Consider the following 17,599-nt stretch of genomic DNA (forward strand, 5'->3'; position numbering starts at 1 on the left):
CAATAAGACATGAGGAGATTTTATTTAGAGGCATAGGGAATTAATGGGGCATAGAGATGCATAGAGTGAAGAGGCAAGTCAGAAAAAAACTGAACAAAAATCTCAAACTCTCAGCTTTGGCTTCCTGCCCTCCGTTTCCTATCACATGCTCTTTTATCATTTCCTATACCTCTTCTTCCTCAACTCTATCCATTCCTCGTGCTCTCTCTCCTCTCAAGTTTGATAAGCATGCATAAATCTTGGACCACTCTCTTCCTGTCAATGTGGTCCTGTTCATTCTTATTGGGAATGAATTTTGATGTGTTGTGTGATGGAGAGGAGTTTTTTCCGCTATCTGCTCTGAGGAGATAGGATTTCCTTGTTTATCGTGCCAGTTACAGGCACTGATGGGCTCACTGGAGCAGTGGAAATCTATTGTTGGACTGGCTTTTATACAGCGGGATAGACTGCTGGGAGTGTGCTTGTGCATGTGTGTGTGACAGCTGCTTTAGACTTGTCAATATAGTTAAAGATAAGGGGGAAATTTTGACTGCATCTCTCATGACTCGTATAAAAGCATGGCAGAGGATTGTTTGGATGCTGGGATTGTTTGTTTATTGTGACCGCTGGAGATGTTATTTGGCTTTTTTGTCCGCTGAGGTTGATTCAGTCATGGCTGGATTTAGCTGGAATCTACTGAAGCAGAAAACTCATTTTAGTAGATTGGATTTTCTGCATCAGTCACTCTTGTCTTTTTAACAGTAAGAAAGGCTTTAATTGGAATTAATTATTGGATTCCAAAAAAAATAATAATAATAACAATAATGTGAAATAACTGGAACACATCAATAATGCAAAAAAAAAAACAAAAAAAAAAAAACAAGTGTTTGTTACATTTAAATTTAAATTATCTATACACATTTTTGAAACAGGGCTAAACAGTTCTTTGTATTTCTATTTTATTTTTATGCATTTCTGTTTAAATTAGTTTAAATGTGACTAATTTTTGAAAAACTAATTACAATGAATTACCATTAAAAAAATTGTTTTAATTAAAAGTAAAATCCTCTGTCAGTCAGCTAGTAACTCTCTCTCTCTCTGTAGTAACATTGGCCATGTTTGTTGAGTCTTTGGAGGGCTCAGTCTGTAACAGAGGAAACATGAAACTGGACACAAGTAGGGATTAACTGTGGAGGGAAACTGGGGGCCAATCAATACAGAAGTCGTTCCATAGGGGGGAAGAGAAACTAAATCTCTGGATTTAGATAGGGGCAGCTAGTGACATTCACATGTTTTATTGTTTAGTTTTTTTCTGTTGAGATGTTTTTCTCAGGCAAGTGTCTGACCGAAGAAGCTTATGCAGGGAAGTTTACCAACAACTCTCTATCTCTTCTCTCCTGTATGTGAATCTAATCACCATATCCAAGTTGCTAGAAGGAAATCCATTTAATCAATGTGCTAAGGCAAGGCTGCAGGCATTTTCTGAGATATTCAGGAAAGGAATCTACACATCAGCTGTGTTCGAAACATCTCAAATTGAATTACCCAAGCAAATAATTTCTAGACATTTCCATTCAATCAGTGATTAGTTGATTATTTTCAACAGAGATCATGTGTGTGGCAAATACTAGGGCTGCACAATGTGTTGTTTAAGCTTATATATCACGTGCACGAATCCACGATAGTCGCATCGCAGGATGTGCGATGTAGGCTGTCGTAGTTGATCCATTATTCATTAACTGTATGGGCCAGCTGCTCCCTGGCCCTTGACGAATGTGATTCGCGGATTAATTGCACATCTTAACCATCATAGAGTGAAAGTTTATCATTTGCATGTGTTTTTAAGTCCTGTCAGTTTAACAGGGCAGAGAGAGAGAGAGAGAGCGCATGAGAGAGAGAAGGAGCGAGAGAGAGGGCCAAGAGAGCGCGAGAGAGAGAGACAGAGGGAGAGAGAGAGCGAGCGAGCCCCAGCCGCACACTCACCGTCTTCGCTGTCTTGCTCTCTCTCCCTCGTGCATAATAATCAATTGACACGATGGTGTCGATGTTTAAATCATTTAAAATGAGAATGTAAGTGTGCTCACCCCATTTTTGTTTGTAAGAAAAAATTTGATTAGATTTCATATCGCAATACATATCACAGAAAAATGAAATAATCGCAATGTCATTTTTTTCCCAATATCGTGCAGTCCTAGCAAATACTTTTACAAATTTCAAAATTCAGGTTACCTGATAATTGTTATACTTTTAAATAGGTTTATTTTCTTGGGCTGCAAAGATAAAAAGAGTGACTTAAACATTGATGAAAAACATTTGCAAACCATTTTTTACGTATTCATTAAGTAAACAGGATATTCAATGAGATGAAACAGCTTTACCTTTTAGTATTAGTTAACTAAAACTCAAACTGAAAATTAAAACCATTAAAAACTGCTATTTGAAGTAAACGTTAAATGAATAAAATAAACAAATTCTTATTTTAAGTAGTTTGCAAGGCATCTTTTGTAATTTTCATTCAGTTTAACTTGATGTACTAAAATAACTTAAACTAAAGCTTAAAAAAAATACTAAAGGTGACAAAAACAGAACAAAATTAGTAAAACTTTAACTAAAATAAAAATGGAAAATGAAAAAAAAAAAAACTATAATAGTAAATAGCACTGTTTAGGACTTGATTAGATCATGATCTCTTCATGACAGTTTTTTGGAAATGATTAGTTTGGTGAAAGTAGCCAAAATGGAAGGTTGTTTTCAGAAGCATTTAAAGATGTTTTTTTCTTTTGAAAAACATGCACCAATAAATAATTAGGGATTTTTCAGAAATATTGTATTAGAATATTTGTGCTCATAAAAAATACTAATATTCAAATATTTGTTTATTTAAATGACGTTATCGGGAAAGACGTTCTTTTCTAATAATCACATTTTTGTCACCATTTCTGAACAAGCTTATGATTAGGCATCATACACAACAATATTCTACAGTGTTCACAGAACATTATATGCAACAATGTCAGCAAGGCTGAAACAAATATATATAAAAGAAAAGCATTCAAACTCGAGCAAAGCAAATTAAAACAATAAAGCAGACCATGCCAATTAAAGTACAGAACATACATTACACTCGAGTTGGCCTCTGTTTATATTGTCTCACCTCATGGTAATGTTGAGAAAAAACAATAAAAGGCAGACAATGACATTCTGTGATCAAATACAATTAACTTGTTAACTATCTGTGCTACCCAGTGCATTTAGTTATAACTGGCTTTTAATTTGCTTGCTTAGGATTCATCATGGATTCCATGCATTTACGGCCAGCAAAGCAACAGGTAGTAAAATTTAAATTGTGTTTTCACTTTCCGAATAATAATTTCAGATTGAATATTCTATGATTTGTGCACACCCTTATAAACAGTAAGAACTGGGATGTATATTAAGACAAGTAAATCAGGTCAGTTCAGTTCCAGAAGCCAATCAGTTGTTTTGATACTGCACAAAAACACAAATGCAGTAATCCAGCTGAAGCTAGCATTCACAAATGTCTGACTTTTAGCAAATCAGTTTGGGTGAACATCACATAATTAATATTCATGACTTAAGTATGCCTGGGACGGTTACTCTGAGCCGCTGACAGAAAGTACCCTTCCTGATGAGCGAAGACATGAAAAACAGCAGAGAAGAAAAGTCGCGTTTGACAGAATTATGCATTTTTTTTATATTCATATCATATGTCGCAACAATGCTGTTTCTGGAAAGTTTGGTTTATGCTTTCAAGTACTTTCTCACATGAGTGTATCTGTGACAACTAGGCATTTAAAACGAATGACATTTCTAATGTGTATTTATAGAGGCTGATGAGATTTAGATATGCCCCCACTTTTCAGATTGTGTGTGTAATGTGTATGTAATGATTATGAATAAGACCCGTGGAGTCCAGCTCTATTTTCATCTGGCCCTTGGCATCACCACATAATTAGGACAGACGAGGGAATGCAGATATTATTGCCCATGCTCTAATTAATGTCATTACACAGGACACAATTTCAATAGTTCCGCTTTCATCTGAACTTGTTGCAATGACAAGACATTTAGTCTCGCATTCACATGTTTATTCAGACGCTTGGCATAGTGCACAGACGTCTTAAATGTGCATTTTTCACTAATTGCAAAAACTATTAAGTTAAAATGTAATTAGTGACTAATTCACCGATACGTGGATGCAGCTGCACTTTAAAGCTGAAGTGTTTATTTTCTTGATGCTAAAATACTTTCCCCTTTTTCAGTGCAGAGTCAACTATAGTGTTTGAATTCCAGGAAACATGTCAACACTGCAACTCTATGGTGCTTTCAGAGCATTAGTCTGTCTGTTTCAGTGATTTGAGCTTCCCAATAAAGCATCTTTGGCTCAAACAGTGGTGTGAGTTAGAGACAGGACTGTCATATTGACTCTTTAATGGAAGATGTTCAAAGGTTTGGTCAGTAAGAATTAATTTACATTTATTTTATTTTTAAGAAATGGATAAATTTTATTCAGCAAGGATGCACTAAACTGATCGTAACTGACAGTAAAGTTTTATATTGTTATGAAAATTATTTTCAAATAAATGCTGTTCTTTTGAACCGGAAGAAATATCAAGCAGCACAACTGTTTTTTTAACATTAATAATAATAAGAAATGTTTCCTGAGCAGCAAATCAGCATATCAGAATGATTTTTAAAGGATCTTGTGACACTGAAGTCTGGAGTATTAATGCTGAAAATTCAACTTGCCATTGCAGGAATAAATTACACTTTAAAATATATAAAAATATATAATATATATAAAACTGTTAGGCACACATACACATTTTCATTTGATGGCACAGAAATTACATTCACATTTGGCAGATGCAAAACGGTTTGCGTTGCATTCATGGTGTACTTACTGTATAAGTTCAAGCATTCACCTTGGAATTAAACCCACGACTTTCAGCTTTGCTACTGTTTTAGGGAAAGGAATGATAATTACACACTAATTTTATGCTGCTTGCACTAATTACAAATGGCACACTTCAGCTTTAATACATGTAAATATTATGTAAAAAGTTTTTTTTTTTTGTCTTGTTTTACTATGCCTGTTATGAAGTGAACTTTCTGCAAGAAATAACAAAGGTCTTTAAGATTAGGGCTAAATAATAGACTGGGGGTTAACATACTGAAGAATGTCATTCTTATTCATCTGAATTTGCCCTCGCTACACAATGATTTCCAAGACTCAAGAATGTCTCATTGCATGCATAAACATTTTGACCATGCCACATTTCTTCTTTCATTCAGGACTGACAGTTGTCACTGTAGACAGGCTAGTCCAAGACGACAGTTATTCTTTTAATTACCCAGATGACGAGAGTTGTCTCCTTAGGGTTAGATCTGAATTCGGCCCCATGGTATCAAGAATGAAATTTCCTGCAGCTCTTCTTGAGAAGGACATTATGTGCCTCATTCTTAATGAAGTAGCATCTAATATTAGCATGCTAAGCATCACTGTGTTTCACCATTTAAATCAAGTTTATCTGCCCTGTAACTCTTCCAAAGTCTGATAATACTTCCCCATCCATTTTTGTCAAAAAATATTAATAGGATCACATTAAAAAGCCATTAGAAATTTAAAATAATCCTGTCAGTGACATAAAGCTTGTCACACAAAAATAAAACATCATTAATATTCTGACTAAATGTCATTATTTGAAAGTTATTGATTAATTTCTGATTAATGTCCACACATGTACCAGCAATTCAGTCAATTATTATCTAAAGATTGGCTGATTTTACATTGAATTGTCACTCAAGCATCTATTATTATTTTCATATAGCGAGTTATAAGTTCAGTGGTTATCATCCAGTGGAAAATAATTTTTTGCACCGAACACATGCTGTGCTGTTAAATGATAATCTGTCAGTATTATCCAGTTGACATTTAATGGAAACCAACAGCATGATTGCAAGTGTGATATTGCCTTCATACACCTGTTCAATAAATAAGCTGATAAGAAAGTAATTTAAGGCACAATAGTTACAGAACCGTTGTGTGTTCAGCACAGTTGTTTTTGCTCTGATACGTCTTGGGAATAACAAGTTGTCTCAGAGACTGATTTGTTCATTTTGTTTAGACTGTGCATACGCAACATCTCAAAAAGACGCTGTAGGACTTCAACTATTTTCTGTTTCCCTGGATTTATCTTTGGCTGCATGTTTTTCAAATTCAGAATATCGGTTTGTCTATTGAATGAATGAATCCGTCTTAATTTGAATGAATCAGTGTTTTTGAATGATTCAGTTGATTGAATCACTGAAACAGCATACTTAGTAAAATAGTAACTAGTACACAGTTCTGAATTCAGCAAATTACTCATTCATAAAGTTTGGTTATATTAGACCAAATGATTTTATCTATCTATCTATCTATGACCCTTAAAATTGAGATTTATACATCATCTGAAAGCTGAATAAATCATGTTTGGTTTATTAGGATTGAACAATATTTGGCCAAGATCCAACTATTTGAAAATCTGAGGATCTGAGGGTGCAAAAAAAATCTAAAAACTGAGAAAATTGCCTTTAAAGTTGTTCAAATGAATTCTTAGTAATGAATATTACGAATCAAAAATTACTTTTTTATATATTTACTGTAGTAAATTTACAAAATACCTTCATGGAACATGATCTTTACTTAATAACCTAATGATTTTTGGCATAAAGATTTTTGACCCATACAGTATGTTTTTCGGCTACTGCTAAAAATATGCCCTAGCGACTAAAGACCGGTTTTGTGGTCCAGGGTCACACACACACACACAGAGATGTTGGTAAATGTGGTTTATGGGGACTCTCCATGGGCGTAATGGGTTTTATTCTGTACAAACTGTATTTTCTATTGCCCTACCCCAACCCTTCACCTAAACCTAACCCTCACAGGAAACTTTGTGCATTTTTGGATTTTCAAAATAACTAATTCTGTATGATTTATAAGCATTTTGAATTACGGGGACACTAAAAATGTCCTCATAAACCACCTCCTCATTGTAATACCTGTGTCATACCTATGTCATTATACAAATTTGTGTCCTCGTTAACCACATGAACAAGCTCACACACACACACAATTATATATATATATATATATATATATATATATATATATATATATATATATATATATATATATATATATATGTAGATCATAGCAGCTGATCCTCATCAAATGTTGGTGAAAAGCAGCAAAGCAACATTCAGATATATGGTCTAGTTATATGTGCTTTAATAATTTTAAGAGCTCATTTATGTGTCTGAACTGCAGGTAGTTGTTTTGTTTAATTCTTGTACTTAATCAGCCTTAAGCAGATGTCATGTGAATATATACACTGGCATGATTCATTTATAGTGAATTTAGTGTTGTTCAACCTCTGTGTTATTAAAACATATTTAACTGTGTGCTGTGTAACTGCTTCGGGCACGGAAGCAGGTTTCACAACTCGTCATGGATCCATGTAGATGGTATTATGTCTCTTGCATCATATCCCCATGCGTTTTTTCACATCACATGTCTCTCTCCAACTCTCTCCTCTGTAACATGTTGTGTAGGGTGAGATATCTCATGAATAATAAATGATGAGTCCTGATTGGTAATCCACTGATGACTCCGTGAGCCACAGACCTTGTGGATGCATCATCTGTCCTCCAACACCATCTCAATCTATTCATTCTATCCATCCTCAGATAGAGATTATCATCTCAGTCTGTAATAGATTGAACGAATCACCCAGCACAACACCCCATCCCACCACCACCTCACTATACAGTACAAGGTCTCTCTCACCGTTCTCTCTCTAGAATTTGTCATGCCCTAAAATGTGCTCTGTATTTTTTCTGCCTTGATTGTGTCATGGATGTTTTGTTTTGTGAGGTTGAGACAAACCGGGTTAATGATTTGCTTTGATGTTTCAGAAGTTGTCACATTTTCACTGCAGAGGAATGATTAATTTCTGGCTATTTCTCTTTATCAGTATTTTGCAGCCTAACATGGGGAAAAAGTCCAAATACAAAACCTCAGTGAAGAAGAAGACATTAAACCCAGAGTTTAACGAGGTCAGCTATTTCCATTAAAGGTGTGGTCACATGAAACGGCACAATTAAGAGTAAGGTTCTCGCAATTAATTAAAATTTAAAAATGCCGATTTCTTGGTTTACATCTGCTTGAACTAAAATCTCTTTTACACAGTTTTTTTTTTTCAGTGGTTGAGAACTGTAACCAGTCACAGACAAATGCAATGGCAAACCAATGGCATTTAAATGAGGCTATAGGCTTTATAAGGGAGTTTAAAGCAGTCTTGAATATCTTTTTTTAATCTAAAGTAATATTTGCAATAAAATATCAGGGATAAATACATAATTCGGATATTGCCACAGTCAAGCAACCCTTTAGACTTTCTGCTCTGTTCAAATCCATTCATATTCATGTAAATGTGTGTGAGCAGAAAGCAAACATAAATCAGGACGTTTCATTCTTTGCTGCAAACTAAATTCAAGTTTGATGAACTTTGAATTTGTGCAGTCACAGATTGATCTATAACTTTGCATGCTCAAAGCTGAGTGTGACCACACCTTCACTCAGTGTAAATATAAATGTTTTTTTTGTCCCTATATCTAAACTCATGTATGTCCTCTACAACCCAGGAGTTTACCTATGAAGTCCCGCATGATCAGCTGGCCAAGAAAACCCTGGAGATCTCAGTCTGGGACTACGACCTGGGCATGAGCAATGACTTCATAGGTGAGTTTTACGAGCAAGTCTATGGTGCAAAGCACTTCACCAAATATAAAAGTACACACTGTTTGAAAACTAAAGCCACTTGATAACAATGGTAAAACAATTGAATGAAGAAAAATGCTAAAAGGATGATCAGCTTAACCATTCAGATAACACACATTTTTATAAGAAAGAATGAATGAAGGTTTACCTTACAAGTTATTTTGTATTTACTGTACTTAGATATATTCTCTATTTATTTATTATTTGTTTATTTATAAATGTGTGTGTGTGTGTGTGTGTGTATACAATGGGTAGAGAAAATAATCACCACCTTTAAAATAATCACATTTCGTTACTTTAGTTACTTATAACATCCATGTGAAAGATATAGCACCAACATATCAGAAAAGATAGCAGAATCACTGAGTTGGAAACTCTATCAGTTCTAAACCAAATCTGCTGTAGCTAATTACCTTCTCAATCATTTGACTTGCAACTGTGATCAGCTGTGCTTATTTTGATTAGCTCAGCATGAAAATAGCTTTCCTGGAGTATTTCAGTCCTTGGTGATTCAACTGAGCAAACAATCAACTATGGGCACCCATCATAAGATCTCCAGGATAAAGATTTGGACAAGCACAAGTCAGGGAGATGCATACAAAAAAAATTCAAAGGCTTTATCAATGCCTAGAAGCACAGTAAAGTCTATTATTAAGAATTGGGAGGTATTTGGTACAACACAAACCCTCCCTGAATAAGGACGCCGCTCCAAACTGAATGAAAGGGCCAGGAGGAAACTAGTCAGAGAGGCGTACAGGAACTCTGAAGCAGTTTTAGGACAAAGAGTGGTCACTGTGTGCATGTGACAACAATATCACAAAGTCTACAAAAATGTGGCTTGTACGAGAGGGAAGAAAAAAGCCATGTAGTCACATGTAGTCACAACTGAGCATTGCCAAAACACACTTTTTAGATTCTGAGGCAGATGAGATTAAAATTGTATTATTCAGCCTCAACACCAAACGATATGTCTGGTGGAAATCCAATACACCTCACCATGTAAATAACAGCATTCCTCCAGTAAAGCATGTACTGTATACAGTAATATTCTGTTATGGGGGTGTTTCTCTGGAGCAGGGACTGGAGCACAGGGTAGAAGGAAATATGGATGGGGCAAAATACCTTCGATTTCTTGAGGAAAATCTGCTGTGAGAAGATTTACCTTCAAAACATGAAAATGACCCAAAGCACACAGCAAAACTGAGCACACAGTGGTTGAAGGAGAAAAAAGTGAATGTCCTCGCATGGCCTAGTCAGAGCCCACAACCCTACTGAAAATCTGTGGAAGGCTGCAGTCCACAAACACTCACCGTCAAATTGAACTAAACTTGGCAATTATTGCGAAGACTAAATGTGCAAAGTTAGTAGAGACATATCCCAAACAGACTAAAGGAAACAGATTAAAGAAAAAGGTGGTTCAATAAAATACTGACACAAGGAGATGATCCTTGAACTCTATTTTAAAGAGGGGTGATTATTTTCTATCCTCAGTGTATATCCACACAACTTTGCAGCAAAATTAAGTTAAAGTATGAGTTATAGAATATATCTGTTATATACCGTGTATATAAGAGTAATTTGATTTGAAAATTTCTGCAGAATGTTTTGCTGTATAGACTTCCAATGTAAATGCAAACTGAGCGACAAATCAAATTACTGTTTTTGGTATTGTGAGCATGCCAAAGTTGCTGCAGATAGAGCTTAACTTATTTTGACATGGATCTTTCCTTTAAGATGTTTTGTTTTGATGCTTTGTTCTTGTAGAATGTTACTTGCATGTCTCATTTCCTGAGCAGAATAAGAAAAAAGTTTATATAAAGGGTAGTGTATCAAAAAATCTCATCATTTGCTCGTTCTCATGTAATTCCAAATCTATATGACTTTTTCTTTACTTGGAGCGCCAAAGGAGAAGTTTAGTATGTCCATAATGTGTGCTTTGCATACAATGAAATCGGAGGGGTCCAGGGCTGTCAAGCTCCAAAGAATACAAAAAAGCATCACAAAAGGATCATAAAGTAGTCCAATGTGAATGTAAATGATAACTTTGTTGGAGGAACAGACTGAAATTTAAGTTGTTAATCACTGAAAGTGTCACTCGACAGCTGTGGTCACTGTTCACTTTTAATGAAAGAGCAGCTTGGACATTCTGCTATAAATAACAGCTTTTTGTGCTCCAAAGAAGAAAAAATATCATACAGGTTTTGTAAGACGTGGGTGAGTACAAGTGCATCTCAATAAATTAGAATGTCATGGAAGAGTTCATTTATTTCAGTAAATCAACTCAAATTGTGAAACCAGTGTATTAAATAAATTAATTGCACATAGATTGAAGTAGTTTAAGTCTTTGGTTCTTTTAATTGTGATGATTTTGGCTCACATTTAACAAAAACCCACCAATTCTCAACAAATTAGAATACTTCATAAGACCAATAAATTATTTTTAGTGAATTGTTGGCCTTCTGGAAAGTATGTTAATTTACTGTACACGTACTCAATACTTGGTAGGGGCTCCTTTTGCTTTAGTGACTGCCTCAATTCGTCGTGGCATGGAGGTGATCAGTTTGTGTCGCTGCTGAGGTGGTATGTGGTTTCTTTGACAGTGGCCTTCAGCTCATCTGCATTTTTTGGTCTCGTTTCTCATTTTCCTCTTGACAATACCCCATAGATTCTCTATGGGGTTCAGGTCTGGTGAGTTTGCTGGTCAGTCAAGCACACTAACACCATGGTCATTTAACCAACTTTTGGTGCTTTTGGTAGTGTGGGCAGGTGCCAAATCCTGCTGGAAAATGAAATCAGCATCTTCAAAAAGCTGGTCAGCAGAAGGAAGCGTGAAGTGCTCCAAAATGTCTTGGTTAACGGGTGTAGTGACTTTGGTTTTCAAAAAACACCATGTTCTTCTCCTTAGCCTAGGTAAGACGCCTCTGACGTTGTCTGTACTTGAGTAAATTCCTTGACACATTTGTGTGTGGTGGATCTTGATGTCTTGACCCCAGCCTCAGTCCATTCCTTGTGAAGTTCACTCAAGTTCTTGAATTTATTTTGCTTGACAGTTCTCAAAAGGCTGTGGTTCTCTCGGTTGGTTGTGGATGTTTTTCTTCCACACTTTTTTCTTCCACTGAACCTTCTGTTATCATGCTTGGATACAGCACTCTGTGAACAGCCCGCTTCTTTGGCAATGAATTTTTGTGTCTTACCCTCCTTGTGAAGGGTGTCAATGATTATCTTCTGGACAACTGTCAGATCACCAGTCTTCCCCATGAATGTGTAGCCTAGTGAACCAAACTGAGAGACCATTTTGAAGGTTCAGGAAACCTTTGCAGGCGTTTTAAATTGATTAGCTGATTGGCATGTCACCATATTCAAATATTTTGAGATAGTGAATTGGTGGGTTTTTGTTAAATGTGAGCCAAAATCATCACAATTAAAATAATCAAAGACTTAAACTACGTAAGTCTATGTGAATTGAATGTATTTAACCTGTTAATTGTCACCCCGTCCTGTATACGGGACGCCTACGTTGACTATACTATATTACAATCAAATCGAATCTAATCTTGACAAACTATATATCGTTGGAAAGGTCTAAGACTCCCAAATATATACTTTACCAATATTTTTTGTTAAAAATTATGTAGGAAAAGTAATAGATTAATTTATGACAAGAGTGCACCCTCAGAAATCTACATTACAAAATGAGCTTCGACCTTTGTTTAAAAAAAAGACTTCCTCGTTGCCTTTTTCTCTATCACATTTTAGAAATCATCAGAAGTTATATATCACTTGAAAACATAAAATCTCAAAATTCATCCTTTAAAACCCATTTTAAAATTAGACATTGCATTACCATGTAAATGGCACATCAAAATCATGTAACAAAATGTTTTCAGTCATGAATTATAAAAATTTAGGTTTGTATCATGCACATTCAAGTCTATCTTCAAAAATGTGAGTGACAGTTAACAGGTTAATACACAAACTTTCACAGTTGAATTACTGAAATGAACTTTTCCACAACATTCTAATTTATTGAGATGAACCTGTAAATGATAGAATTTTCATTTTTGGCTCAGCGGTCCCTTAATAAAAAGAAACAGAGGAAGAGATTAGAACAGAAAGGCTCTAGAGCTTTGTGCAATGACATGTTTATTTATGGTTGACTCTGTAACGATCAGGACAGAGAGTAATTGATGTCAGTGTTACTGATTTAGAGGGGATGGCTGAAGAACGGATTAAGGGGGGCATCAACACAGAAGTGTAAATACATGACATGAAGTGAATGAACAGAGAGGCTTGTGAGAGACATCCAGGTGTATAGGCACACGGAGGATGCAGGTCTCGGATTGACAAGTGCAATGAAGCTTAGTAGTTATTTAAAATTTTCTTGGATCTTTCCAACTCGCTTTCTTTCACCCACTCCCTGTCTATTTCCTTTCTTTTTTTTTCTTCATTCCCTATGGCAGGGATGTCATGCGTAGGGTTCATTTGTCATGGCTTGCTTGTGGCCATGAGCATGCTGTATTGATGTGAGGTGTGTGTGTGTGTGTGTGTGTGTGTGTGTGTGTTTGTGTAGGAGTGATCGAAGCGGGACAGAATCTCAGTACGTGAGGGGCCTGATGAAATGAAATGCAGCTTGTGTTCACCAACATATTCACATTCACTTTCATTATTCAGAACTAGTGATCGACCGATGTATCTGTTTACCGATATTTTTCCCGATATTTAAGCATTTTTCCATAATCGGGTATCGGTTTTGTAATATCGGATTCGCCGATTTACGGCGCCATCTTGTGGCCGTTTTGAGATTTCCGCCATTGCACCCCGGGCGTCTGAGGAGATCAGTCAACAACAACTCAGTGCATAGGTAAATATATGTTCTACTTGGTTTGCTTTAATTAATCAACTTTATTTAACATAACAGACATGCACAAATGAGATCTGAGACATAAATTCCTGATATAGTTAATTTATGCAGCTTGTTTCTAAACAATTGAGACGAACTCATTGAGTCACGTAGTGTAATTCATCATGTCCTGCCCCAATAAAGACGTATCTTTACATGAATTAAATAAAACAGATATGAATGAGTGCATGTTGAAAATAAAAGCGTTGAATTTAATTCTCTATCTGTTGTATTTGCTCACCATTAGTCTAGAAGAGAAAGTTTGTTCATATTGCTTAGCAACTGACGGATGATCTGGAGGCTTAAGCACGGCCACTGAATGAAACTTTTGACAAGATTGTCTTGTTTAAACACCCTAGATTATATTATCATTTACTACATAACAATTATTTCGCTAATACACATATAAATATAGCCTACCGCTTTGTGGAAATTAATTATTTATTATCTCCATACGCGATCGCGGTTGATTAAGTTATAGTCAAACAGCACTTTGTCAGTTGGCATTTCATGATTTAACGTTAGATTGAATCTAGATCATAAAATGCCAACTGATAAGTGCTGTTTAACTTTATATAGTCTCGGGAAAAAAAGTTCGTTCATATTGCTCAGCACCTGACTGGGTTGATGATCAGGAAGCCTCAAGCAATGCCACTGAATGAAACTTTTGACAAGATTATCTTGTTTAAACACCCTAGATTATATTATCATTTACTACACAACAATTATTTCGCTAATACACATATAGGCTACATATACCGCTTTGTGGAAATTAATTATTTATTATCTCCATGCGCGATCGCGGTTGATTAAATTATAGTCAAACAGCACTTTGTCAGTTGGCATTTCATGATTTAACGTTAGATTGAATCTAGATCATAAAATGCCAACTGATAAGTGCTGTTTAACTTTATATAGTCTCGGGAAAAAAAAGTTCGTTCATATTGCTCAGTACCTGACTGGGTTGATGATCAGGAAGCCTCAAGCACGGCCACTGCATAAAATTTTTGAAGGAAGCAGGCTTACAGGGCAGAATGCTGAAAGACTCTGTTTTCTACACTAAAACCTAGTTCTGCTTAACTGGGAGTATTAAGTTACACTACTAAATAGCCCTCCCGCCCCCACCAATATGTTAGAATCATTTTTGTGCTTTATTTTTTTTACCTGTTTTTATTTTTTTACCTCATCAAAGCTTTTATTTTAAAACAAAGACACTTAGTAACAGTGCGCTTAAATTTTTTGGACTCAGACCCCTCTATTTATTTGTGTATAAATATAATGCTTTGTTTTTTTGTATGCAAGGAGGGAGTGATTGTTATAAATAAAATGGTTTGTTCAGCTCATTTGTTTTGTAATAATTGTCAGAAACAGAAGTATAACAGTAAATAAATATCGGTTCTGCATATCGGTTATCGGGTACATAAACATACAAATAATTGGTATCGGTATCGGTTATAAAAAATCTATATCGGTCGATCACTATTCAGAACAAGCTCAGATGCTAGACTAAGGGGGAAACGCACATAAAAGTGTCTAGAACAACTCAACTAGAATGTAATGTTGAGTTACTTATCAACAAACATTCAACCATAATGCTTACCTCATTTATTAAATATTAATGTGCTGTTTCAGTTACAGTGTCTGTGGGGAAAGTTAAAACTGTCCATGTGAACACAAGATTTAAAACAGATTTATGTGTGAATATAGACAATCAGGCAAAACAGGTTGTGTGCTCCTCACTCTCCACCCAGTTTTATTACCCTTATAGATAAATAAGCATCTAATTACTAGTTAGGGTAAAATATGACCAGTATAAAACAGAATAGATTAGATCAATTATAGCATGCAAAATTAATAATTTTATTCTTAAAGGATGTAATATTTTAAAATAATTTGAAATAAATTCTGTTCTTTTGAGCTTTCTAGTCATCAAAGAATCCTGGAAAGCACATGTACAGTATAGCACATTTCATACACAACGGTAATTCAAAGTGCTTTACATAAAAGAAAGTAAAATAATCATAAAAAAAAATAAAAATCACAAAAATAAAACATGGAATTTACAAACTTTTACATTTAAAATTTTTTTAAATTAATTTAAGTGCAATCATTTCAGGTTGCATAAAATACAGTGAAATTCATAAAACACAGTGAAATCAGTTCGGACATTGCACAGTGCTCATTCAATAAATGCACAATGAGTTTTGAGTCTAGATTTAAATGTGGCTAATGCTGTAGCATATCTGATCTCTTCTGATTCCAACTGCATAATAACTAAAAGCAGATTCCCCTTCTCTAATGATCTGAGTGGTCTGTTGGTTTTATATTCAGTGAGCATATCTGCAATAAATTTCGGTCCTAGGTCACTGAGAGATTTATAAACAAGTAAAAGTACTTTAAAACCAATCCTAAATGTAACTGGAAGTCAGTGTAAGGACCTGAGGACTGGTGTGATATGCTCAGATTTTCTGGTTCTAGTCAGAATCAAGGCAGCAGCGTTCTGGATGAGCTGCAGCTGTCTAATGGTCTTTTTGTGAAGGCCGGTGAGGAGACCGTTACAATAGTGCACCCTGCTGGTGATAAAGGCATGAACAAGTTACTTCAAATCTTGACTGGAAACAAAACATCTAATTCTTGCAATGTCAGTCTCTCAACAGTGGCAAAAAGACTGCGAATGTTGTTTAAGTTACTGTTTATAAGGTTTGAGAAGAAACTGTGTCTAGCTTGAAAGCATGAAGCCTGTCTTTACAGATACTATAGTGAATTTCAAGTTTCGTCTTCCGCCACATCCGCTCAGCTTTTCTGCATTATTTTTCTATTTTTTCATACTCTGTACTGCTGTTGATTTTCTCCAAGCTGATTTCTGTCTGCTAGTCTTCTTGCTGACTATTACAGGAGCAATATCATCAATAACATTCTTAACTTTTGAGTTGAATGAATCAAGGAGAATATCAACAGAGTCTGAAGAAATGCTTGGTGTTAAAGATAAAGCCTCCATAAATAGCACACTAGTGTTCTTTAGGGATGCACGATAATATCGGCACAACATCGGTATCGGCCGATAAAAGCTTAAAATGACCATCATCGGTATCGGCCGATATGAATATTTCTGCCGATGAGCCAAACCGATATTCTCCAAGTGAAATAATTGACCTGTTTTTCAGATGTGAATGTCTGTCTACATTTGTAAAATAATACATTTATGGTAGAATCAGTACAGAAGAGATACATGGATTTCTCTTCAGTAAAATTAAAGTTTAAATATATCAGGCGAAAAATGTGTATATATATCGATATCGGTATCGGCATCGGCCAAAATTATTTTGAAAATATCGGCATATCGAATATCGGCCAAAATCCAATATCGTGCATCCCTAGTGTTCTTGTTAATGCATCTTTTTCTGACAGAGACAGATCTAGATACAGTGGTAGCAGAGATCAATATATCAAAGAAAATACAGATGTGATCAGATAGTGCTAGATCCTTAATAACAGTGGATGAAGTGTTTAGACCTCTACTGATGATTAAATCTAGAGTATGTCCCTTAATGTGTGCAGATTAATGCACATGCTGAAACAGGTCTGAAGTGTTTAAAACAGTTATAATTTCTTCATTTTGTTTTCTGCGTCATCTATGTGAATATTAAAATCCCCTGCAATAGCATTTCTGTGAACTCTCTCAAAAAACAGTCCTCTAGACACTCATTAATTACAGTTAAGAAGGGGTGTTTCATTGAGAACCTAGCCAGGTTTCATTTATAAACATGATAAAATCCATGTGTGTCTCTTTACAGCAATCTTAGTTTGATGCATAATAGACCACAGATTAGATGAGTTAGCCCTTCGGCTTGAAAAGGACTTTCAAAAGCAAA

At 35.4% G+C, this 17,599-nt stretch overlaps 1 protein-coding gene across 1 annotated transcript in view; it reads left to right on the forward strand.

Annotated features, from left to right (window-relative positions):
• Positions 1-17,599, forward strand: part of LOC113093565 (double C2-like domain-containing protein beta) — a gene marked incomplete at its 5' end in the record, with an annotated part of 36,556 nt that overhangs the window by 17,211 nt on the left and 1,746 nt on the right. Inside the window, 2 exons of the mRNA XM_026259253.1 lie at positions 8,022-8,103; positions 8,692-8,788. Of these exons, the coding sequence (XP_026115038.1) occupies positions 8,022-8,103; positions 8,692-8,788 (179 nt within the window). The remainder of the gene's footprint in view (positions 1-8,021; positions 8,104-8,691; positions 8,789-17,599) is intronic.

The sequence above is a fragment of the Carassius auratus genome, unplaced genomic scaffold (assembly GCF_003368295.1).
Source record: "Carassius auratus strain Wakin unplaced genomic scaffold, ASM336829v1 scaf_tig00215076, whole genome shotgun sequence".
Lineage (NCBI taxonomy): Eukaryota > Metazoa > Chordata > Actinopteri > Cypriniformes > Cyprinidae > Carassius > Carassius auratus.